At 65.3% G+C, this 23,213-nt stretch overlaps 1 protein-coding gene across 1 annotated transcript in view; it reads left to right on the top strand.

Moving 5' to 3' along the window:
• The window catches only part of LGR6 (leucine rich repeat containing G protein-coupled receptor 6), a 75,936-nt gene that overhangs the window by 49,663 nt on the left and 3,060 nt on the right, over positions 1–23,213 (top strand). Inside the window, exons 6-17 of the mRNA XM_065937188.1 lie at positions 1,446–1,517; positions 12,291–12,359; positions 13,796–13,867; positions 14,028–14,099; positions 14,811–14,879; positions 15,610–15,681; positions 16,472–16,537; positions 17,282–17,353; positions 17,950–18,021; positions 19,090–19,215; positions 19,785–19,924; positions 22,937–23,017. Coding sequence (XP_065793260.1) covers positions 1,446–1,517; positions 12,291–12,359; positions 13,796–13,867; positions 14,028–14,099; positions 14,811–14,879; positions 15,610–15,681; positions 16,472–16,537; positions 17,282–17,353; positions 17,950–18,021; positions 19,090–19,215; positions 19,785–19,924; positions 22,937–23,017 — 983 coding nt within the window. The remainder of the gene's footprint in view (positions 1–1,445; positions 1,518–12,290; positions 12,360–13,795; positions 13,868–14,027; positions 14,100–14,810; positions 14,880–15,609; positions 15,682–16,471; positions 16,538–17,281; positions 17,354–17,949; positions 18,022–19,089; positions 19,216–19,784; positions 19,925–22,936; positions 23,018–23,213) is intronic.

The following is a 23,213-nucleotide window of genomic DNA, read 5'->3' as shown; positions in this document are numbered from 1 at the left end:
GGCTCCTTCCTGGAAACAGGGCTGTGTTCCCCCGATAAAATCAGAAGCCCCCTGCGGAAGGTCTGGTGCCTCCTGGCGGAGGAGCAGGGAGCACGCAGTTCCTACCCGCCACACCTGCCACCTTGCTCTCTGAACGTCTTGGAGGCCAGTCTGATTCCCTCCCTTGTTCGCGATTTCCTTTTCCTGCCCAAAGATGTTTTTTAATCCTTGAACTTGAATAACTTCACTAAAATATGACACAGTGCGGGATCTTCTTCGTCCAGTTTTCCTGAAACAGCGTGTGCTTTTACCTCTGGATTCCATTCCTTATTTTAGAGGGTTTTCTTCTGGGTCACACTTTTGAATACGCCTTTTGTCTCCCTTTGGATCCGGCTCCCGGAGCCTCAGCGCCCGCGTGTGACTCACCTCTCAGCTTCTGGTTTCAGCTCAGGTTTTTCTCTGACACCCTGTACTCGGCAGTGCCTGTACTGCTCCTTGCTGCACATTTATTGACTAGATTTTCATGATGTAGTTTTGGTCCTCGATTCATGATCTACAGCCCTTTCCCCCCCATATAAGATGCTGTCTCTGGGGTGTTTCATGGGCTTGCTTCGCGGCAGAAGGGGCGGTGATGAGCGTCCTGCTGCCCCCCGCCCACGACGGTCTCCTGCAGGCTGGGCCTCAGCGGCCTCGGCCCCTCTCTGCTCTTGGTCTCCTGGTGTGTGTTCGCACGGTTGCCAGCTGACATCTTTTCCAGGCTCCTCCTGGGACCGCTGCATCGCCAAGGGCCCCCCGGCTCCCCCCAGACTGTAGCCGGGGCCGTGGGTGAATGAGGGTCAGCTGCCCACAGGTGCCCGGGGCCCTGGTGTGTGGGGTGGTGTGCAGGCGGGCTCCCTCTGCAGGGTCAGGCTGTGGGAGATGCGCGCGTTCCCTCCCGACAGAGGTCCCCCTGGGCTCAGCTCTGGAGGAGACTTTGTCTCCTTCCCTGACCTCCCCCCCGGAAGGGGACACCCCGCCTCTCTCCAGCTCCGGGGAGCCCCCGGCACGTGTCTGCGGCCTCGGTCTCTGGTCTGTACTTCTGTCTTTGCTGTGCTGTGTATTACGACATTGGGCTGGGGTGGGGGCCCGTTTCTGGGTTAATACTTGCGCTCTTTCCATTAGGAATTGGGAGAACATGCTGTCGTTTACTTTCTGTTTGCTCTCGACCGTGGGAGTCTCTCCCAGACTCACCACACCCCGCCTGAAGCCATGCCTCCGGCCTTTTCCTTTGATAGGAAGTGGACACAGCATAGCCCACGGTCGCTCCAGCTTTGGAGACTTGGCTCTGGAGGCCAGCGCAGCCTGATGTGTCCCTGAAGACAGGCTGCGCTGCTGGGCTGGCTGTTCATGCTTGAGAGTGTCTGTCCCCCGGCCCGCCGCCACGCGGCCCTGGGTCCAGCCCTTGACGCAGCTCTCCTCCCACACAGGCATCTCCATAACAACCGCATCCGGCACCTGGGGGCGCACAGCTTCGAGGGGCTGCAGAACCTGGAGACCCTGTGAGTGCTGGGATGGGCCCGAGTCCCGACGGGGGTGGGTTTTCCCTGGAGGGTCCCTCTCAGAGGGCATCCCCCTCTTCCCAGGGTAGGGGCTGTGCCCACAGGGAGACCGAAACCCACGAGATCCGAGACGGACGTGGGCTTTGAGAAGCAGGAAGAATGAGGGCCCCGAACCTGGAGATGGGGGGCGTCCCTGTGGGAGGGTGCTGCTGACAGAGCTGTGGGCTCTGGGAAGGCCGCGTGACCCCACATCACGTCCTGCAACAGCTCCGCCCAGAGCGTGCCCATGCCCTCGACGCCTCCTCTGCGGTCCTTCCACCCCACGGCTCCCGGGAGGGCTGTGCATGAGCCACCCACGGCGGGGAGCCAGGCCTGGGAGGTCAGCAAGAGTGACCTGACTCACAGGCCATTCTTCTCGACCCCCGACCACCGCCCCCCCTCACCACACACACACAGAACCTCATTCCTGAGGTGAGGGCTTTCCTGCATTCAAGCAGCAGAGGAGACAGTCCCTGGGACCAGCAGGCCTGGGCCACGGGGGAGTGGATGGGCCGCAGGGCTGAAGCGCGGGGCTGCCCACCCCCAGCCTTCCTCCCGGGAGGGCCAGTGCCCCAGCCTGGGGTCAGGAGAGCCGGCCTTGCCTGGTCGGCCGCCAGGGGCAGACGGACAGTTGGCCAGCACAGTCTAGGCCCCTTGGTTGCCATGCTGGGCCGTGGGCGTCTGCAGAGCTGGTCCTGGACTTACTGTCCGTGGGCAGAGCAGACCTCGGGGGTTGACCAAGAGAACACGCCCAGGTCGCCGGCTGGTCCCGTCTCTGGGCCCTGTGTGAACTGCCCGCTGTGTGCCCCTGGGCAGTGGGGGCGGCCAGCACCTCTGAAGACCGTGGCCACAGCACCCTCCCTCGGGGACCCGAGCCGGGGGCAGGTTTGGAGCTGCGAGGCGCCCGCGTCAGGGGAGGCCCGTGTCTGCCTGGCCTGCGGGTGGGCAGGGAGCTCTGCTGGGACGTCGCCTGGGGATGGGGCAGTGCTGGGTGTGGGTTGGCACCTCTCGAAAGCCAACTAGCGGCGCTTTCTTCACCGTCGGGGCAGCGGCCTGGTTCTTTCTCAACAAGCCTGGATGGCAGTGCGGGGCGTTGGGCTTGACCGGCCTGGCTGGGCTTTGGAGCCGTGGGCGGTGCCCACCTGCCTTTCATCTGCCGCGGAGACGGCTTGCCGCAGAGACCCAGGGCCTGCGCCCGCTCTGCGGAGAACATGGCCTGACTGAGGGACCCGCTGCGGGGGCAGGACTGCCCGGCAGCAAGGCCTACAGCCCAGCCTCGGCCACTCCGGGGGTCGCACCCGGCTTCCGGCTATGGGGTCCGGCCTGCAGTGTCTCACCCGCGGTGACGCCAACCCGCCAGGCGGCACGTGGACTGAATGAGAGCCATGGGGGTGCTGACGGAGCTGGCACCCCTGGGGACCAGAACCCCCGCCCCCCACGACAGCCGTGATCTCAGCACCCCCGCCCCACCCCTGAGGACTGAGTTCTTCTTCCAACTCTTGTTCTCCCGTTGAAAAGGAGGGTGTGTTCTTGTTCTCTGTTGCCCAGAATGCTCGTTGGGGGTCCAGCTGGACAGCCAGGCGTGAGGGGTGGGGGCGGCAGATTGGAAGCGGGAGGAGAGGAAGTCAGAGCTTGAACTGCTGCATCACTGGCCCGCTCTGCAGCCCTGCGGTCACCCTGGAGCGTCTGTGCTCTGCCGGGCTGAGGCTCTGCCACCCAGACCCTCCCACCACAGCCTCCTGGCTCCAGCTGTGGGCTCCTCTGCAGAGGGAGAGCGGCCCCAGCCCTTCCACCCGGGGAGGAGGGCCAGGTGCCCAGACACACACACACACACACAGCAGGCCGTGTGGCTCCAGCCCTGCGCGGGCACCCCGTGACCACCTTGCTTCTGTTGTGACCTCTGCTCTGGAGGCCAGATGGCCTGAGTCGCACGGCCCACCCAGGTCTCCCTCCCTCCGCCAGCTGGGGCATCAGAGCAGGCGCCACCTGCGCTGTGGGCCTGGAATCCCCCCTGCACGAGTGAGGTGAACACGCACACACTCTCTTTTTTGCCAGAACAGCAGCACCAGGCGACCAGGGTGGGGTGGGGGCCGGGCCTGCCTGGCCACCCTCCTGTGGCAGCATGAAGCCCGCCGGCTGGGGCAGGGGCGCAGGCCTTGCCTGCCTGGGGAGTCTGATCGCACAGGCCGGGCTGTGGGAACGGGCTCCTGGCTCCCTGAGGCCACCTCGTTGTGCAGAGCCTGCAGGCAGCAGGCACAGACGCCGTCCTGCGCTCACGCCTCCTCTCTGCTCCCACAGTGAGGGTGCCGGCCCCTCGGGAGATCCGGGGTCAGAGTCCCCCGGAGTCCTGCACCTCCACTTTCCAGACCAGGTCCATCCAGACATTCAGGGCAAGTTGCCCAAGTTTCTGTAGTTGGTAAGTGACGGTAGGCCTGAAGCTCTGGCTTCCTGATGCGTCACTCCAGGCAGTGCCCGCCGCCTGAGCTCAGTCCAGCCCCTGGACCTGCCAGGCGCCCAGTGAGAAGGAAAAGGTGCGCGCCGCGCCCTCCAGGGGAACTGATGCTTTTGAACTGTGGTGTTGGAGAAGACTCTTGAGAGTCCCTTGGACTGCAAGGAGATCCAACCAGTCTATCCTAAAGGAAATCAGTCCTGAATATTCATTGGAAGGACTGATGTTGAATCTGAAGCTCCAGTACTTTGGCCACCTGATGCGAAGAGCTGACTCACTGGAAAAGACCCTGATGCTGGGGGGGATTGTGGGCAGGAGCAGGAGGGGACGACAGAGGATGAGATGGTTGGATGGCATCACCGACTTGATGGACATGGTTTGAGCAAGCTTCCAGGAGTTGATGATGGACAGGGAGGCCTGGCGTGCTGCAGTCCATGGGGCTGTAAAGAGTCGGACATGACTGAGCGACTGAACTGAACTGAACTGAACCTCCCCATTCTGGGCCTGACGGTCAGCCTTGACCAGGGACAGCCCCTGGGCGGCTTTCCATGCAGGTCCTCCCAGGGTCCACACCCTGGTTCTGCCATCGGCATGTGCCATGTGCAAGTCGCCTGGGCTTGCGGGAGCCTCAGTCCCCACAGATAGAAAGCAGGGGAGATGTTTTACAGTTCCCAGAGCCTGGAACGCTGGCTGCTTCAGCCTGTTGTCTGCGTAGCGTCGGATGGACAGTAATCTGCCTTTCCCCCAGTAACAGTTAATCACTGTCACTTCCTCCTCCTTCCTTCCTCCCCACTTCCTCCCCGCACTGAGTCAGAAGGTGCAGGGAGAGTGCTCCCCGCGCCTGAGCCAGGGTCACCTCCAGGCTGGACAGGGGTCCCCAGCGTGTTGGGCACGGCCTCTTACTAGATGTGTGTCTGCCATAACAAATTAGACAAACTTTATGGCTTAAAAACAACTCCAGAATTGTACTCCCCCACAGCTTTGGGGGCGGGGGTCTGGAGTCGGGGTGGGGGGAGTTCCTCTGAGGGGTCTGCGGCGGAACCCGCAGCTGCCGAGGTCCCTGAGGTCCCCGGGCTGGTGGGCGCCCCCCGCGTCTGCGTCTGCTTCACCAGGCGTCCTGGGGCTCCTCTGTGGGAGAGGACCTTGTTGTTGGCTCTGCCGCCTGTCCTGATAAGCCAGCACTCTTGAGAGGATCCTTATCTTATATCTGCAAAGACCCTTTCTCCGAATAAGGTCACGGGTTCCCAGGTCAGGACTCGGGCTTGTCTTTTGGGGGCTGCAGTTCAGCCCCCCTGCTGCCCGCCAGCTTGCGCCCAGGTGCCCTGCCTCTGGTCCAGTGTCAGCCTGCAGCCGCCCAAGACCAACCCTGGGAGCGCTGAGGAGCCCCTCCCTTGCCAGCCCTTAATCACCTGCATTTGTGGGTTTATTAGCTGCAAATCGGTGGGATTTTGTGGCTCATGGAAGAATTTATTGTTCCATATAAAACATTTTTTCTCTGGCTTTTCCCCAGAACCACTAATGACTCCTCACAGGCAGAAAGCTGAGCTCGTGACGCGTCCGCCCGTGTCCCACCCCGGACGACGGTTGACTCTTCCCCGTGGCAGGGCAGCCCCCCGCTCGCTCTGGGGCGGCCACGGCCACCGCGCTTGTCCCCGCTCCCTGCCAACCCGCGGGCCCTGGTCGAGCTGGTCTGCAGTGGGGTGGGGGAGATGGTTGAAGGAGGGCCTGTAGACCGCTGGGCCGCAGGTTCCTGGAGGACGACGTGGAGAGGGGCCTGCGGGGCTGAGCTCCAGCCCCCAGCGCCCCCGGGAAGGAGGCGGGGAACGTCTCTGCTGTCTCTTCAGCTCACTGGCTCCGTGAACGCTGATGGGCGTCTAGTGTGAGCCAGGCCCCTGCTGTAGGCTCAGGGGACGTTTATGAACCAGAAAGAGGTAACCCTTGTCACAGACACTGCGAGGCTCTAAGGCCAGAACCAGACTTAAAGATCCACAGCCAGGGAAGCGGCCCCGGTTCCCCGTCACGCTCTCTAGCTTGGACAGACACCCACCGAGTGGTGCCTCATCCCTGCCTGACTCTGGGTCCCCTTCCAAACGCCTCACAGCCCGGCCTCGGGGCCCCTTTGGGCCTCTGCGTCCCGGTGGTCCAGCTAAGGGGCTGCCGCGGGGACCCGCCTTCACCCGCAGGACCGGGTCCTGATCTGAGCATCACACCTCGGAGCACCGGGGGCTTTTCTGGGCAAGGTGGTGAGAATGTGACGAGGCTACAAACCTTGATTCAAAGAACCTGGGAGGAGCCGGAGGCAGAGTGTGACTTGTTACCCATGGGGGTGCGGCCCAAGGGGCGGAGAAGGGAATGCTGAGGACCACGCAGACTGAAACGCCGGCTGCTGCCATGCAGGCTTCAGGCAGAGGTGGAGCCGCAGCGCCCCAGGGGTGGCCCCAGGCTTGCTGGGCGTTTTCTCTCGCCCCTCTCCCCTGAGGGCAGGGCAGCACGGGCCCTCGGTGTCGGGACAGCTGCTCCCTTACAGTCGGCAGTGCTGCCCCGTCAGGGACCGTCTGGGGTTTCTTTCTGGCGAAGAAGAGGGCAGAGGTGGAGGCAGGCGGAGGGGGAGGCAGGCGGGAGGGCGCGTTTCTCTCTAGTAGATTTGCTAATTGCTGCCTGTGTTGGTGGGTGGCTTGGCAGGCAGGCTGTCAGACAGGAAACAGGCTGTTAGTCCGGAAGTGGAGCTGCTCCCGGCTCGCCGCGGCGCGTGCCCCGACCGTGTGGGTCACTCGGGCCTCGGCCTCAGCAGTGCAGATGTTCTTGCCCTCGCTGCGTGTGGCTGCCCCCCGTCCTGGCCGTGGGAGATGAACGGGGCTTGGGGTTTACAGCCTCAGAAACGTCTGGGCTCCCCCACATTCCTCCACGTAAAAGTGTCAGCGGGAGCCCAGTTAATGATGTTAACCTCTTGATGGCTGTGGAAAGTGGAGACCAACCTGTGGATCTGTCTGCCGCTCCAGAGCCTCGTGTCCAGGAAGAGGAAGCAGGAGAGAACCCCTCTATACCCACTCTGGGCCAGGTGAGCAGGGCGCCTCGTACAGTGGGTGTCCCCGGAGGAGCGGGTGAGGAGCAAGCCGAGTGGAGGTCAGTACCTGGCCCAGGCGATGCTGCCGGTCCCCGACGATCGGGACTCCTCTCTCCAAAAATGAAAACGCACAGAAGCCCCGGCCTCCAGCTCAGCCCCCTACCTTGACCTGCTTGCGAGCAGCTGGGGAGGCCGAATCCCCTCTGCTCACCCTCTCTCCCAGTCTCCCTAAAACCTGGCTGTGGCCGTGCTTCCTGGAGCCCGGCAGGACGCACCCTGGGTAGCTCTGAGACGTGTTATCCCAGAGCCGAGAGAGCAGGGCCAGCTTCGGGGTCCTGCTCTGATGGGCCAAGGTCCACGGCTTCTCTCTGAGCTTCAGTTCCTGATCAGGAAAAGGATGGGGCTAGCTGGATGAGGTGACGCCGGCTCTGAGCTCCGAATCCACAGTGAGGCTCTGTGGACCCCGAGAGCGGCCACTGCTGCAACAGTGGATGGAAGGAGACCCGGGAGGCAGTCCTGGCGCGTCCCCGGCCGCGTTCCCCGACACCATCATCCTGTTGGGCTTGGCTGGATGAGCAGAGGGGAAGGACCAGCCACAACAGCTGCACTTCCAGACCGAGCTCTGGCTGGAGCTGGGAACCTGCTCCCTTTAACCTCAGCCCTTCCCCTCTGCTCCTGGCTCCTGGAGCCGCAGACGGAACAGCTCTGGGCTCTGGCTGATTCCAGGCCATTAAAGATAATGGACTCCACAGCCTCGAACCGGAGTTTTCCAGCTGAGGTTTAAGGCCCTGTGAATCACCTGCTACAGAGGAATCAGCCTTCCACCAGGGGCTCCATCCCCAGGAGCCCGCAGGTCACCGCTGGCCCAAGGGCCTGGGGGGTCAGACCATCACCCCAACGGTGGACATTGCACACACGGCCGGTGCCTGGGCTTCCGGGAGCCCGCAAGGGATCCCGTCTGCTTCCTGATAACAACAGTCTTCGGGTCTCACGGGCAGACAGTATGAACCAGGAGGACAGTGTGAACCGGGACATCCCTGTGGTGGACGCCTGCGCCCAGGGCTGCAGTCCGAGTATCTTCTCCTCGAGCTGCCGTCCAGGGGTGGCCTCTCTCTGCACATGTTTCTCTTGGCAGAACAGAGGTAACAACAGTACCTGCCTTGTAGGGCTGGCGTGGCAATGAAATGGCCTGTGGCGGTGGGTCAGCTCAAACCGCGACCACACAGGCGCTACAGTCCCATCATTACTCTCACTCCACCTGCGTTTTCTCCTGTCTCACCTGAGTGTTTCCGGAGAAGACACCAGAAATGTTCTGGAAGCGCGAGTGAGCTGTTCTGACCACAGGGACAGGGTTGCATTCAGGAGGTGGCACTCCAAGGGTGCCTAGGGCTGTGAGCCCTGAGGATGTGGGGAAAGGGTGCGGGCCGAGGGCCCAGGGGTCACAGCTGTACCCGGGAGGGGGAGCCTCCACCAGGTGAAGTGGTTGGTGGAGCTGAAAGGTCACCCCAGGGGTCAGAGCCCATGAGGCACAGAACACTACTCTGTGAGTCATGGGAAGGCTTCTCCAAGCGTCTGGAAGGATGACAGCCTCTGCTCCCCATTTTGGAAACATCTCTTAGGCCGGTAATAATGCTCAAAATTCTTCAAGCCAGGCTTCAACAGTACGTGAACCTAGAACTTCCAGATCTTCAAGCTGGATTTAGAAAAGGCAGAGGAATCAGAGATCAAATCGTCAACATCTGTTGGATCATAGAAAATGCAAGGGAATTCCAGAAAAACATCTGCTTCACTGACTATGCTAAAGCCTTTGACTGTGTGGATCACAACAAACTGTGAAAAATTCTTAAAGAGATGGGAAAACCAGACCACCTTACCTGCCTCCCGAAAAACCTGTATGCAGGTCAAGACGCAATAGAACCGCAGGTGGAACAATGGACTGGTTGAAAATTGGGAAAGGAGTACATAAAGGCTATATACTGTCACCCTCCTTATTTAACTTATATGCAGAGTACATCATTGTGTGAAATGCCAGACTGGATGAAGCACAAGCTGGAATCAAGATTGCCAGGAGACTATCAATAATATAAAAAATATCAATGATAGCAATATCTCAGGTATGCAGACGACACCATCCTTATGGCAGAAAGTGAAGAAGAACTAAAGAGCCTCTTGATGAAAGTGAAAGAAGAGAGTGAAAAAGGTGGCTTAAAACTCAACATTCAGAAAACTAAGATCATGGCATCGGTCCCATCACTTTGTGGCAAATAGATGGGGAAACAATGGAAACAGAGGCTTTATTTTCTTCGGCTCCAAAATCAGTGCGGATGGTGACTGCAGCCATGAAATGAAAAGACGCTCCTTGGAAGAAAAGCTGTGACAAACCTAGACAGCATATTAATAAGCAGAGACATCACTGCTGACAAAGGTATGTCTAGTCAAAGCTATGCTTTTTTCAGTAGTCATGTATAGATGTGAGAGTTGGACCATAAAGAAGGCTGAATGCTGAAGAATTGATGCTTTTCAACTGTGGTGTTGGAGAAGACTCTTGAGAGTCCCTTGAACTGCAAGGAGATCAAACCAGTCCATCCTAAAGGTGATTGTTCACTGGAAGGACTGATGCTGAAGCTGAAACTTCAATACTTTGGCCACCTGATGCGAAGAGTTGACTCAGTGGAAAAGACCCTGATGCTGGGGAAGATTGAAGGCGGGAGGAGAAGGGGATGACAGAGGAGGAGATGGTTGGATGGCCTCACCAACTCAGTGGACATGGGTTTGAACAAACCCCAGGGGTCAGTGAAGGACAGGGGAGCCTGGTGCGCTGCGGTCCCTGGGGTTGCAGAGAGTTGGACGCGATTTAGTGGCTGAAGAGCAGCAACAGCTCGGGCGGTGGACCCCAGACTCCAGGCAAGCCCTGGTGTGATGTCGGGTCAGCGCAGGGCCCGTGTGGTCACCAGGAGACCACGGCCCAGGGCGTGGCTCTACACGGGAGGAGTTTATTCCTGGACTGTGTCCTCGCCAGGGTGGGGGCACGTCTCCTCGGCAGGTGGCCCTGCTCCACATGGTGGCGTGGGGGCCTGGGCGTGCCCAGGGCTCTGGCACTTGGCCTCCAGCTGGTGGAAGGCGGGGAGGCCACAGCGGGCAGGCCGGGTGCTTTGTAAGCCCTGCTCTCCTGGTTCTGTGGGGTGGACCAGCCCTGTGGCCACGCCGTCCGCGGGGAGCCAGGAACCACGAGATCCCGGCCGTGCCTCCCATCACCGAGGATGGCAACGCGGGACAGAACTTCCTGTGGCCGTGGGAAGGTTCCGTCTGGGCTGCTGAGATGGCAGCCAGCAGCCGCACTCGTGACTGCACGGTTGGAGTGTGGCTCGTGACGCCGAGAACTCAACCTTCAGCATTTATGAACATGTTACACACGCACGTGGCCGACGGGGCTGGCGACTGCAGACAGGGGACGGGGGTGGGTGGGTGTTGGAGGGGGTGGAGCGGTCCCCGCCACGGCCGGGTCACGCTGGGTGTGGCCTGGAACCTTCTCCAACACCTGTGCTGCCTTCCCTTGGCCGTAATGTGGGGTAATGGGAGCAGTGCCCACAAGCCCTCGGGGGACGGCTCAGAGCTGGCAAGGGTGTCCAGGGACACTGTCGAGCAGGGAGGAACTCCAGGCCTGAGAGCGAGAGTCCACCCCGCCCCCCCCCCCCCCCGCCTCCCCTGGAAACTGCCATTTGCTCAGCCGCCCCCCGCCTCCTGCAGACCGCGCTCGGCCTGAGGTCCAGCCTGCGCCCTCACCTGGTCCGAGGCCATGACCCGAGGAGCCTGCAGACCCATCTGTCTGCCCCAAAGATCCACCTGTGCCTGCAGCTGGTCGGGCGCACGTCCCCGTGGGGCCCGCACCCCCACCGCCTGCAGCTCCCTCCGCACAGGCTGGCACCTACGCTGGTGGGACCCACCGCATCCGGCCGCAGCTGCTCGGCCTGCAGTCTAGACGCTTCCCGCCTGCCTCACTGCAGCCCACTCCCCCCCGGTGGGGAGTTCGTGTGTCTGGGGCCGGCACCAAACGCCCTCCGCCCCAAGCTGGTTCCTCGGGGGGGCACAGGGCTGGTAGGGGTGTTCCTGGGCCGTTAGAACAGAGGCAGCGTCCCCGCGCCCCAGATGAAGCAGGGCTTGGCAGTTACCCAGCTTCTCGAAGCTGCGTAGACGTCCAGATGGGAAAGCTCAGGCCACCTCTTTGGCGTGTGGTTTGCAGAATTCTTTCAGACATTTGCACCACTTTTATTCTCCCACATTTTTCTGTAAAAATAGCCTTTTAGTTTACATGCCTTTTACCACGTGTCTTTCCCACTGTCTGTCAGGCCATTCCTGGCAAAATTCCTGACCAGAGGCTGGCGAGAGAGCTGGCACCGTGCAGTCTGGCCACGGGATGGGCATCGGGTGAAGTATGTGAGGCTCAGGCTTCGAGGCCCCAGGGACCCGCCCCGGCCTTCTGCCCCAGCAGCCTGAGGCCGCCGCTCAGGGCGGGCTGGTGCCTCTTGACCCCAGCGTGGCACCTCCGGGCGATCCGCCCGTGTCTCCCATCAGTCATGTCGTCGCGACGTTTCCCTGACTCACTTGTGGAGGCGACAGGTCTGCTGGGCGCTGCTCTGTGCCAGGGCCCTTCTGGGGTTTCAGTTAGAAAAGAGCAAGCGTGTGCTCTCAAGAACTTTCATTCCAGTTGGGAGGGAATGTTTCTGTCAGACGTTAGCGTGTCTCGGGAGGAAAGGCATGTGGGGTTGTTACTTCCCCGTGGACACCCCCAGAGCTCTGCTCCGTAGTGTGAACGATGCTCGTGATTTCTCGGGGACCCCTGTGCCCATCGCCCCGCAGTGGGGCATCCACTTGGGCTCCGGGGGCCTGGGTGCTGGCCATCGGCAGCCCCCTCCTTGAGGTCGTCGTCCGGCGGAGGGCAGCGGGCCAGCCGGGCTCCCCTCATGGGCGAGCGCCTTCCCGGGGAGGCCGCGCTGTGGGGCTGGGGTGGCCCGGGGGCGTCCAGGGCTCCCCCCGACCCCGGCAGCTGCAGTGTTAACCTGCCCCTGCTCCCGGGCCCTCCTAGCCGCCGCTGTCCCCGAGGTGCTCCCGCAGACGGACCCGCGGCCAGGCAGGCCCCCCCTTCAGCCAACCCAGAGCCCACGTCGTTCCCGGCCCCGACCCCCTGGGCGCCGCCCCCAGTGACCGCCCGCCTCCTTCCCAGAGACCTGAACTACAACCAGCTGCGCGAGTTCCCCGTGGCCATCCGGACGCTGGGCCGCCTGCAGGAACTGTAAGCTCCTCTGTGGGGCCCGGGGTGTCCTCTGTGTCCAAGGGCCCCCACACCCTCACCTCCCAGGGTCGTGACCCCCCTCCCCCCAGGTCAGAGGTCACAGGCCTCGCTGCTCGGTCTGGAGCGTCTCCGGCTGGGCCTCAGGGGAGCTGGGCCCTTCAGGCCTGGGAGAGCGAGGCCGCCCCGCCTGGAAAGGCCCGGGCGCGGGCCTCCTTTGTGCCTGGGGCCCCTCCTCAGCGCCCGCTGGTCCTGCTCTCAGATGGGTGCTCGGCACCTGCAGGGTGCGTGCTCGGGGCGGGACGGGGCGGCGCGGGGCCGGCGTGCGGGTCCAGCCCTGGACTGTCTTCGCGATGACGGTGTCCAGAGAGCACTGCGGGCTGACGGGCCTGAGGTCGGCCTTGGAGGGCGCGGGGGGTCAGGAGGCGATGAGGGAGGGAGAACAGAGGCGGAAAGGCCGGCGGGAGGTGGGTGGGCAGAGGGGCGGCCCGGGGGCGGGGGGACAGCCTCTGTGGGGAGCGGCCGCCTGGCAGCGGGCCGGGGTCTGCATGCGGCCACTTCAGGCAGCGGAGGTTTGGAGCCAGAGCCTGAGCCCCCAGGCCACGCAGGGTCTGCTCCGCGGCCGCCCGCGACCTTGAGCACCAGGCTCACGCTGCCCTCCCCTGGCCCGGACGCTGGCGGGGGTCCCGGGAGAACGGCTGCCTGTCCTCGGGGCCCCGGAGCCCCAGACGAGGGACCCTGCTCAGTGGAGGGCGTGGGGCAGCGGGGTGTGCAGGTTGGGGCAGCAGGAGCAGCAGCCGGGCGTGCGTCCGTCCGTCCGTCCATCCACGGCGGCCTGAGGACGGGGCTCGAACCCCTGGCCCTCAGGGCTCGGCGCACCCCTGGGCGAGACGTGGCTGGTGAGACTCGGGAGGAGTGGACTCATGCGGGGCCCTGCACGAACCTGGTGGGCAGGCGGGCGCTGGTGGGGGCAGTTTACTGACTGAGGGTGTCGGGGCAGCTCAGAGAGGACCGGGCGTCCCAGTCCAGCGTTGACTTTGTTCTCCCCGACGCCAGACCCGCCATTCCCGGCTCCCCGGGCCCGCTCTCAGCGGGCACTCCACCCGCCGTTTCTCCTTCTCAGCTGCGGGCGTCCCCCCCGGGCCTGCCCCTCCGTGGGTCTGCTCCCCCGTTCAGGGCCTTGAGACCAAGCCCGCCTCCCCTTGGGGCCCGCGTCTCTTCCGGGAGCCCCTGTCTCTCTGCACTCCCCCACGCGCCCTCCCGGGGGTCTGGGCCTGCTCCTCTCCGCCCTCACCCCCACCCCCAGCACACTGGCTTTCCTTCCCAAGGGTGGCAGAGCCGGGAGGGGGGTCCCCGGCTGCGTCCCTCTGGCCCCAGCCTTCCTGTCTGGCTGTCGGAGGGCGTCCTGGGGTCCCTCTGATGCCTGTGTTGTCCCCCAGGGGTTTCCATAGCAACAACATCAAGGCCATCCCCGAGAAGGCCTTCCTGGGGAACCCTCTGCTGCAGACCATGTGAGCTCTTCCTCCTCTCGGGGGAGGGCGTGGTTGGCTGGCGGGATTGGGGGGGCTCCCCACGTGCTGGTCCTGGTCTCGGGGGCGACAGGGCGGGCGTGGGGAGTGGACGTGTGCCTCGCCTGCCGGGAGGGCAGTGAAGGTCTCGTCTGTCCTGCAGACACTTCTATGACAACCCGATCCAGTTCGTGGGGCGGTCGGCATTCCGGCACCTGCCTGGGCTGCACACTCTGTGAGTTGGCGCCCCCCCCCCACCCCTGCCCCCCGCCCCCCCAACCCCCGCCCCCTGGTCAGGGTCCTGCTCATGTGGCCCTGGAGCCTCGGCCCCGACCCCCTGGGCGCCCAGAGGCATCGGCGTCCCTCCGGCTCTTTCAGTCTCACCCCACAGGAGCCCCCCTCGGGGCACTGCGGGCACGGCAGCCCAGGGCCGCCCCTGAGTCCGTGGGGCACACGCTCCACCTTCACGCACCCCCAGCCTCCCCCCAGAGGCCAGCGCTGCGCCTCAGGCCCTCCCGCCTGGGAGCGAGCCCGGGGCCCCTCCGGGTCGGGCAGCATGCACCCTGCTGGACTTCTGTCCCAGGTGGGCCATGTGGCCCCCGAGCTGGGGTCCCCGGTGCGGAGGGTCCCAGCAGTGACCCTCGGGAGACCCGCTGCCTGGCTCCAGGGAGCAGCCCCGCGGCCAGAACTTCCCCAGAAGCACTCAGGCTGCTGCTCTGAAACGGGGCGGGTCCCACGGGCCTTGCCTGGGCCAGGCCGGGCTGACCTCTCCCTCTGGTCACTGGCAGGGGGCTGGGGGGGCCCTGGATGCTGACCTCTCCCTCTGGTCACTGGCGGGGGGTCCGGGCGCCCCTGGATGCTGACCTCTCCCTCTGGTCAGTGGTGGGAGGTCCGGGGGCCCCTGGATGCTGACCTCGCCCTCGGGTCACTGGTGCTGTGCCCCCAGTTCCCTGAATGGTGCCACGGACATCCAGGAGTTCCCAGACCTCAGAGGTACCACCAGCTTGGAGATCCTGTGAGTGGATGCCCCCTGCTCTGGGCTAGGCACCCAGAGCCCCTAGACTAGGCTCCCCGAGGTCTGGCCATCTGCTGTCGGCGGCCAGGGGCCCACAGCGCTCTCTCTGGGGGCAGGGCAGGCGGTTTTGGGGGAGGGGGCTGCTCCTCCATCCTGGGGTTTCTCAGAGTTCCTAACCCACCGAGAGCGCAGAGGACCCGCAAAGGGCGGAGGGCTGTGACGCCCGCCTCCTTGTCCCCCGGGCTCCCACCTTACGTCCTGTGGCATCGGGTGGGGCCTCAGAGCTTAGCGGGCCCCCCACTCACTGTGAGAGAGGGGCTGAGCGGTCAGGGGACCCCAGAGCCGGAAGCCCCCCCGAGGGACCGCGTGCTCCCCGAGGATGCCCTTGGCTCAGGTCTTCTCGGGACACAGGTGCCCAGCCTGCCCGCGCCTGCTCCCCGGGTCTCCCCGCCGGCTCTCTGGGCACAGGGGCGCGGGCGCAGGGCTGGGTTTCTGTGCACGCCTGCCCATCACCCCGCACACGGGCTGGAGTCCAGCTCGTGTGGGGGGGACATGGGGACCCTCGGGGGGTGCGGTGGGGGGTGTGGCTGCAGGACTGCTGCTGGGCTGAGCCCCCCGCCCCCTACCCCCGAGGCGCCCCCGCCCTGGGCCCCCACTCCTGTCCGCGCCAAGCTCCAGACGGTGTGGGCCAGAACGGAGGCGGCTCGGTGCAGGCCTGTCGTCCTTGCAGGACGCTGACCGGTGCGGGGCTCCAGCGGCTGCCCCCAGGGATGTGCCAGCAGCTGCCCAGGCTCCGAGTCCTGTGAGTGCCTCCCTGCCCTCCCCACGGCTGTGGCCTGGCCCGGTCCCCCCGGCCTCCGTCCCCTCGGGCACTCCCTGCTCTTCCCGGCGGGTAGGGGAGCTGCCCGAGAGCGGCCAGGCTGCGTCTCCCGGTTCCAGTTCTGGGAGAAGCCCTGGTGTTCGCGGCCAGACCAGGGCTGAGGCCCAGCTCCGTCACTTCCCGCCAGGCAAGGCCAGGCTCCCCTTACAGTGGCCCTGACCTCACATTCGTCATCAGGGGACATTTAGGAAGGTGGGAGGCACCCGGCAGGTCGTAGGTCCCTCTGGAGTGGTTCTAGTACGTTACCGGAGTCCACGAGGGAAAACGCGCCCTCCCGGGACCGTGCAGGAGCTTCAGTGTCCACTCACAAGTGGGGAGTCCCGCTGGGCCTGGGCGCTCACCGCCGCCCCCAGCTTGAGATGGGGTCCAGTCTGCCACCAACAGACAGTGCGTCCTTGGGGGTCCCGTCCCCTCCTGAGCCTCAGTTGGATGACGGGTTGCCAGGGGGTCCCCAAGAGCATCAGCTCCACGGCTGAGCCTCAGCCAGCTGGTGCAGCACCACGCGGGCCTTGCTGGCAGCCCCAGCGCCCCCTCAGCTCCTGCGCCCCGACCCCGGGCCCTGCCAGCGTGCCCCAGGCCTCCTGTGGACGAAGCGGCCCTCCCTGCCCCTGCAGTGAGGAGGGGACTCCCGAAGGACCCGGGCAGGGTGCGCCGCGTGCCCGGCCGTGTTCCTGGCGGCCGGCTTCCCTCACTGCCCCCGGCCTGTCCCCAGGGAGCTGTCTCACAACCGGATTGAGGGGCTGCCCAGCCTGCACGGGTGTCAGAAGCTGGAGGAGATGTGAGTCGGGGGCAGGGCCGAGGGCGGGGCCGGCAGGCACGCTGACCTTCCGCCCGGGCTGGGGACTCGGCGGGGGCCGGGGCAGCAGGACTGGGGGCGACGGCCCCAGACGCCCGAGCGTCTCAGGCAGCTCCTCGGGGCTGAAGCAGCACGAGCTGTGGCCGCGATTAGGGCCGGGCAGGGAGCGGCTGTGGGCCTGCAGGGGCCCCGGGCTCTCGTTTCCCACAGACGCACACACACACGTGCACACTCGTGTCCAGGAGGGAACCTGGGCTGCAGGATCCGCGAGGACAGAACCCCGTGACAGGCTCCCGAGCTCCTGTTTCCCCAGCGCAGGGCCTGCAGACTGCGTGTCTGCGCCCTGGGGCCAGGCAGGGCGGGTCCTGCTGTCCCGCGGCCCAGGGTCCGCCTCCCACTCAGACACCAGTCTGCTGGGCTCTGCTTGTCGCTGGGCCGTGAGGGGCTTGGCAGCATCCCGCTGCTGGACGAGGGTCTGGAGGGCCCGCAGGGTGACGTTAGCAGGGCCGGGAGCACGGCCCCGAGGAGCCCTGGGAACCCACTCGCTTGGAGCCACAGGGATGGTTTGTAGCTCAGTCTCCTGACCGACTCTTACCCAAGGCCGCCGGAGCCCCTGCTCGCTTAATTCTGGTGATTCCTGCCAGCGGGGTCCTCCCGGCCTCCAGTGCCCGCGGTGGGGGCAGGAAGCCCTCGGCCCCGGGCTCAGCAGGCTTCTTGCTGCCCTAGCGGCCTCCAGCACAACCGCATCTGGGAAGTCAGAGCCGACACCTTCCACCAGCTCACCTCCCTGCGATCCCTGTGAGTAGGGGGGTCACCTCCCCGCGACCCCTGTGAGTAGGGGCCTGTCTCCCTGTGACCCCTGTGAGTAGGGGGGTCACCTCCCCGTGACCCCTGTGAGTAGGGGGGTCACCTCCCCGCGACCCCTGTGAGTAGGGACCCGCCTCCCTGTGACCCCTGTGAGTAGGGGCCCGCCTCCCTGTGACCCCTGTTAGTAGGGGGGTCACCTCCCCGTGACCCCTGTGAGTAGGGACCCGCCTCTGCAATCACTCTGAGTAGGGGGCCCACCTCCCCGTGACCCCTGTGAGTAGGGGGGTCACCTCCCCGCGACCCCTGTGAGTAGGGACCCGCCTCCCTGTGACCCCTGTGAGTAGGGGCCCGCCTCCCTGTGACCCCTGTGAGTAGGGACCCGCCTCCCTGTGACCCCTGTGAGTAGGGACCCGCCTCCCTGTGACCCCTGTGAGTAGGGGGCCCGCCTCCCTGTGACCCCTGTGAGTAGGGACCTGCCTCCCTGCAATCGCTCTGAGTAGGGCGCTCCCTGCGTCCCCGCACCCCAGGGCAAGAACGATGGGTCCTCCGTGTGCTGGCCCCCTCCTGTCACACCCTCTCTCCCCCAGGGACCTGAGCTGGAACGCCATCCGATCCATCCACCCTGCGGCCTTCGCGACCCTGCGCTCACTGGTCAAGCTGTGAGTGCGGCTCTCCTCCTGGGTGCCGCCCGCGGTGGGGGGGCCCAGCCTGGGGGGCCGCCTGTGGGGTGGGACGCACGCTGCCTCGGGCCCCAGGCTGTGGGGGACAGAGGGTGAGGTTGGGGCTGCAGAGTGGGGGCCCCCCAAAGCACCAGGATGTGCGTAAGTGTGGGGGGATCCTGGGGGCGGCCACGCACAGTGGTGCAGGTTCTCCACTGCGTCCTCAGGCACGTCCGCCAGAGACCCTGCAGCCCTGCCCCTCACCGCATACGTGCGTCCAGGTGGGGGCCCTCACTCACGGGGCCGGGACTCAGGGTCCCCAGCGCTCACGGCCCTGGGCTCTGGGCCCCAGGCCACACTCCCACCCCCTTCCCGCCCCGTCTGCTCAGCAGCCCCCTGGTCACTGGGGGGGCGGTATCTGCACCCGCCTAGTCAGTGGGGGGCCGGTATCTTTGTCCCCTTGGTCAGTGGGGGGCGGTATCTTTTATCTGAAAGACGAGACTGCTGGGGCTCAGGCAGCTTGCGCCCCCGCCCCACCCCGCCCCCCGGCTCCACGGGCCGGGTCTCCTGCTGTCCAGCCCAGGCCCGTCTCCACGCTGCGCGGCCTGTGGTTGCACGGTCTGGTGTGGACGTCTGGCTTCCTTTAACGTTTCTCCGGGGGAGCCGTGGGCATCCTCGCCTCTGGCTCCCAAGCTGACCGTGGAACAGAGCGGGTGGCCGAGCGCCTGTGTGTGGCCAGTCACTCTGTCCCGTTCCCGGCTCTGGCCCCTGGGGCCTCAGGGTGCGGGGGGCAGGGGCCAGCACAGCAGGGGGACACCCTCGGGGAGGAGTCGGGGCTCCGATGGGACGCGGGTGGGCCCCGCAGCTGTGCTGCCCCGGGCGGGGGATGGCGGGGCACCCCTCGCCCCTCCAGCAGCCCCACGGTGGCGGCCCCAGGTGAGCGCCCTTTCCGCCCCGCCACCTCTGCTCGGCGTCCGTGTTCCCTCTGCCTGGGCACCTGGCCATGCCCACAGCACAGCCCGCCCCAGCCTCCCCGCTGACCGGTAACTGGTCACGTCTGCTGTCCAGGGACCTGACGGACAACCAGCTGAGCGTGCTGCCCCTGGCCGGGCTGGGGGGCCTGGTGCACCTGAAGCTCAGGGGGAACCGCGCCCTGTCGCAGGCCTTCCCCAAGGACAGCCTCCCCAGACTGAGGTGAGGCTCCGGCCCCACCTACAGAGCTTGGGGGCAGGGGCACCTGGGCCTCGCCCCAGGAGCAGTCTGCAGGCCCCACGTCTGGCCCAGACCGAGCCCCTGGGTAGCATCCCCACCCCAACCCCGGCCCTGGGGGATGCTGGCGAGGACAGACGTAAGACGAGGGAAAGGTGCCCGGCCTGGCTAGGCCGCGTCCGGGCCCGGAGTCAGGGCTGAGCCCAGGGCGCTGCTGAGTAGAAAACCTCACTGCGTCCTTCCTCTGCTGCTGCCCCGGGCCTCCCACAGCCGAGGTGGCCCTTGCTCCGCCTGCTGCAGAGTCACGGGGGTCTGGTCTCTCCCTCGGGGCGCCGGGCCGGCCCTCACTGCCCAGGTGGGGTTGGCCTCCTGGAGGGCGGGGGACGCTGTGGAGCAGAGCTCCTCAGGCTCCAGGGCCTGGGGAACTGCTCCGCCCCGTGCCCCCCCAGGCCTGGAGATGACGGGGGAGGAGGCAGGAGGAGCAGCCGGGCCCCGGGAAGGAGCTGGGAGTCCTGATCTGGCTCAGGCAGCTGTCTCCCCGCCCGCCCCCCTAGGACCCTGGAGGTGCCCTACGCCTACCAGTGCTGCGCCTACAGCGGCTGCCCTGGCTTCTTCCCGGCCTCGGGGCCGTGGGGGCCCCAGCAGTCTCCCCCTGACGCCCGGGACCCTCCCAGGCAGACACTGGCTGACCGCTGTGAGTGACGCACCCGGGGACGCGGGCGGCGGGGGACGAGGCCCGGGAGGGGCGGGTGGGCCACAGGGAGCGGCAGGGCTGCAGGCCCAGGGGACCACCTCTGTCTGGGCCCGTCTCCAAGGCCTGGGGAGGTGTCTGTGAGCCCTCTGCTGCCCCGCCGCCCGTCACAGCCCTGCCTGTCCACACCCACTGTGGGCCACAGCACCCGCACGGCGCCCCACTCCCACCTCGCAGGGCGTTCTTAGAGCAGGCAGCCCTTTTCCATCAGCTGCAGTCAAGAGCACTTCCGTTAAATCAATTCAGTTAAGCCTGCTTCCAGAGAAAGTCCCCTCATGCCGTTCCCAGAGCCAAACGGAGCACCCGGGGGTCAGCACTGCCCCCAGAGCCAAACGGAGCACCCGGGGGTCACCACCGCCCCCGGCAAGTCTCCCCGGCAGCGACTTCGGAGGCCCCGGTGCTCTGGCTTCGCAGGAGTGGCCCCTCACCCTGAGAGGACCGCCTGTGGGCTGGGCTCTGGGATGACAGGCAGGGAGAAGGGCCTCCCTGGCTAGCAGCCTGCTGCGGAGCACTAGGGGAATCCGGAGCGGGAGGAAAGGTCCCGGCTCCCTCTTCTCTTACGTCAGTGCAGAAATAAAACAGAAGAATCAGGTCTAACCGTGGGCAAGGCTTCCTTGGGGGCTCAGTGGTTACCACTTGCCTGTAATGCAGGAGACGTGGGCTCGGCCCCTGGGTTGGGAAGATCCCCTGGAGAAGGAAATGACAACCCACTCTGGTATTCTTGCCTGGAGAATCCCATGGACAGAGGAGCCTGGAGGGCTACAGTTCCTGGGGTCACAGAGAGTCAGACACGACTGAGCAACTAAACCACCACCACCATGGGAGAAGAACGTTCAGGACAGGGTAGACAGAGCCAGGCTCTAACTGGGTCAGACGGCTCAAGGGCTGGTCGTGGCAGACAGAGCCTCTGTTTCTCATCCTTAAAGCGGGAGCAGTGTTCCCTCCCCACAGATTGGGGAGACTCAGATGCGCCCAGTGTCCTGCTCAGAGAAGGGGAACACACAGGCGTGTAGCTGGGAGCCCCGGAGGCCAGCGTGGGTGGTGGGGGCGCAGAGCCTCGTGGGCAGGTGTACGGCCGGCGCTGGCCCAGCAGATGCGTCCCCAGGGCAGCGCAGCGTCTGCCGTCCACCCATGGGGGCCCTTCCTTCCTCGAGGTGGAACCAGGTTGAGGTCTTGGAAAACCACAGGCATCAGGATGATAGCGGGAGCTGGGCAGGGTCCCCTTCCCGAGGGTCCGCGGAGCTGAGGAGGGGCCAGGACCAGGCCGTGGCCACAGAAGCTTTACTAGCGCTTTACTGTGACCTCCAACCTTGGCCGGAGCCCTCCAGCTTCCCCTGCGCTTCCTTCAGGCATCGGCCAGCTCCTCTGCAGAGCGGGAAGGGTGGCGAGGGGTGGACCGCCAGGCTGTGGGCACTGCTCGGCCCCCGGCCTCCCGGGGCGACTCCCACCCGAAGTGGGAGCAAGGCTCCATGCAGGGTGCCAGCCCTGAGCCAGAGGCGGGGGCCGGTGTGACCCGTGGCCTGCCTGGCCTGGCCCGGCCCCGAGGGGGTGGCCACCCGGCTCCCTCGCCTTGCCCAGCCCGGCTCCAGAAACCAGGCTCTTGTTCTTAAGACAAAGTCTTTCAGGAGTTCCCTCGAGGTCCAGTGATGCGGACTCTGAGGTCTCACTCCCAGGGGCCTGGGTTCAATCACTGGTCAGGAAACTGAGATCCCACAAGCCATTCGGCCAGGAAAAACAAACAAAAAAACCCTCTTCTAGTGATGAATTATCACTTCAAAAAAGGATTTCGCCTCTATAAACTATAGAATGGCTTACATCATTTATTTATCACTTCAGTATTCTTAAAGAGTCTGTGGCCCTGAGATGCCCGCCCCTAGGAGACTGCAGGCCTGGTTTAAGACACAGTGCAAGAGTGAACAGTGGAAATAATCCAACTTATTTTGGAGTCTCTTTAACAAGGGATTTGACTTTCTGACCCTGTTTTCTCAGACTAGCAGAATCGCAGGGCCTAGACTTAGAATTGAGGGGCCATGAGGATTATCTAGTCCGTCTGCTCGCTCCGTAGGGACGCGCCACTTCTCACACAGGGCTTTCTGCTCCAACCTCCCCAGTCCTGCTCTCCCCACCTCCTGCACCTATAAAGCACCCCTGACCATCCCTCCAAACCAGCCCCAGGCGGGGAAATCCAGCGTCTGGGCTCTGGGGCCCAGCGAGGCTGGCTTCGAATTTGGCCCTGTCGCGCCCTGGCCGTGAGACCCAGGGCAGCGTCCTCACCTCATCTGTGCAGCAGTGCCGGAGGGTGCCTGGCCCCCACGGCTGCAAGCACGAGGCCCCAGCGGGCGCGGGCCTGGAGGACGAGAGCTGGTCCCGGGCACAGAGCCATGACCCCCGAGAGCAGGGCCGTCCTGTCCGCCCGCGCCCCGGCGTGTGCCCAGCCCCGGGCTCGTGACTCTGACCGGGGGCTTGTCCGCCGGGACCGTGGTTCTCCTGTGATCCGCCCGTCGCTGCTGGCGCGCGGTGCCTGCCGGCTGCTCGCGTTGAGGCTGGTGTTCCTCCCCTCGCCCCGGCCTTCCCGAGTGCTCCTCCCAGCTGCCCAGCCCCGGTCCATCTCCTGCGGCACATCCGGCGCGCTGCCCGTCCTGCTCCGCGTGCGGTGCCTCCAGCTGGACGTGGAGTCCTGGCCAGGGTGCAGAGCCCACAGAGTCAGGGCAGCCTCCTCAGACTGCCCGGCTGCCCGGCTGCAGATGCTCCCTGAGTCGGAGGAGGAGCAGGTCTTGGGCGTGGAGGACCGCAGGCGGAGGAGCCACGGGCGGGCAGCGGGGAGCTGACCGAGCGTTTCCCCGGGGCCGCTGGGGTGCGCGGTGCGCAGCGGACGTCTCCGGGGTGGGCGTCTCGGGAAAGGGCGGGCTTGACCCACAGCGAGAGCAGGTCTGAGCCCCTGTCCGCTCTCCTCAGATGACCTGGACCCGGAAGAGCTGCAGCCGGAGATGGGGGACCGCAGGCCGGCCCCCGCTGTGCAGTGCAGCCCCGCTCCAGGTGAGAGGGCACCTCGGGCTGGGAGGGCAGGCTCTGGGCAGGGCTGCTTCAGAACGCTAGGTCCCGCTGCTCAAACGCCGGTACTCGAGGGGCAGGCCTGGGGGAGGAACGTTTATTTCGGAGGCTGGCAACCAGGCCGGTGGGGCGACGCAGGCTCGTGTGCAGAGGCCGGCCTCCGCGGACGCGGTGGGCGGGG

The sequence above is a fragment of the Muntiacus reevesi genome, chromosome 5 (genome assembly GCF_963930625.1).
Source record: "Muntiacus reevesi chromosome 5, mMunRee1.1, whole genome shotgun sequence".
Lineage (NCBI taxonomy): Eukaryota > Metazoa > Chordata > Mammalia > Artiodactyla > Cervidae > Muntiacus > Muntiacus reevesi.
This window is presented reverse-complemented; position numbering and strand designations above follow the sequence as displayed.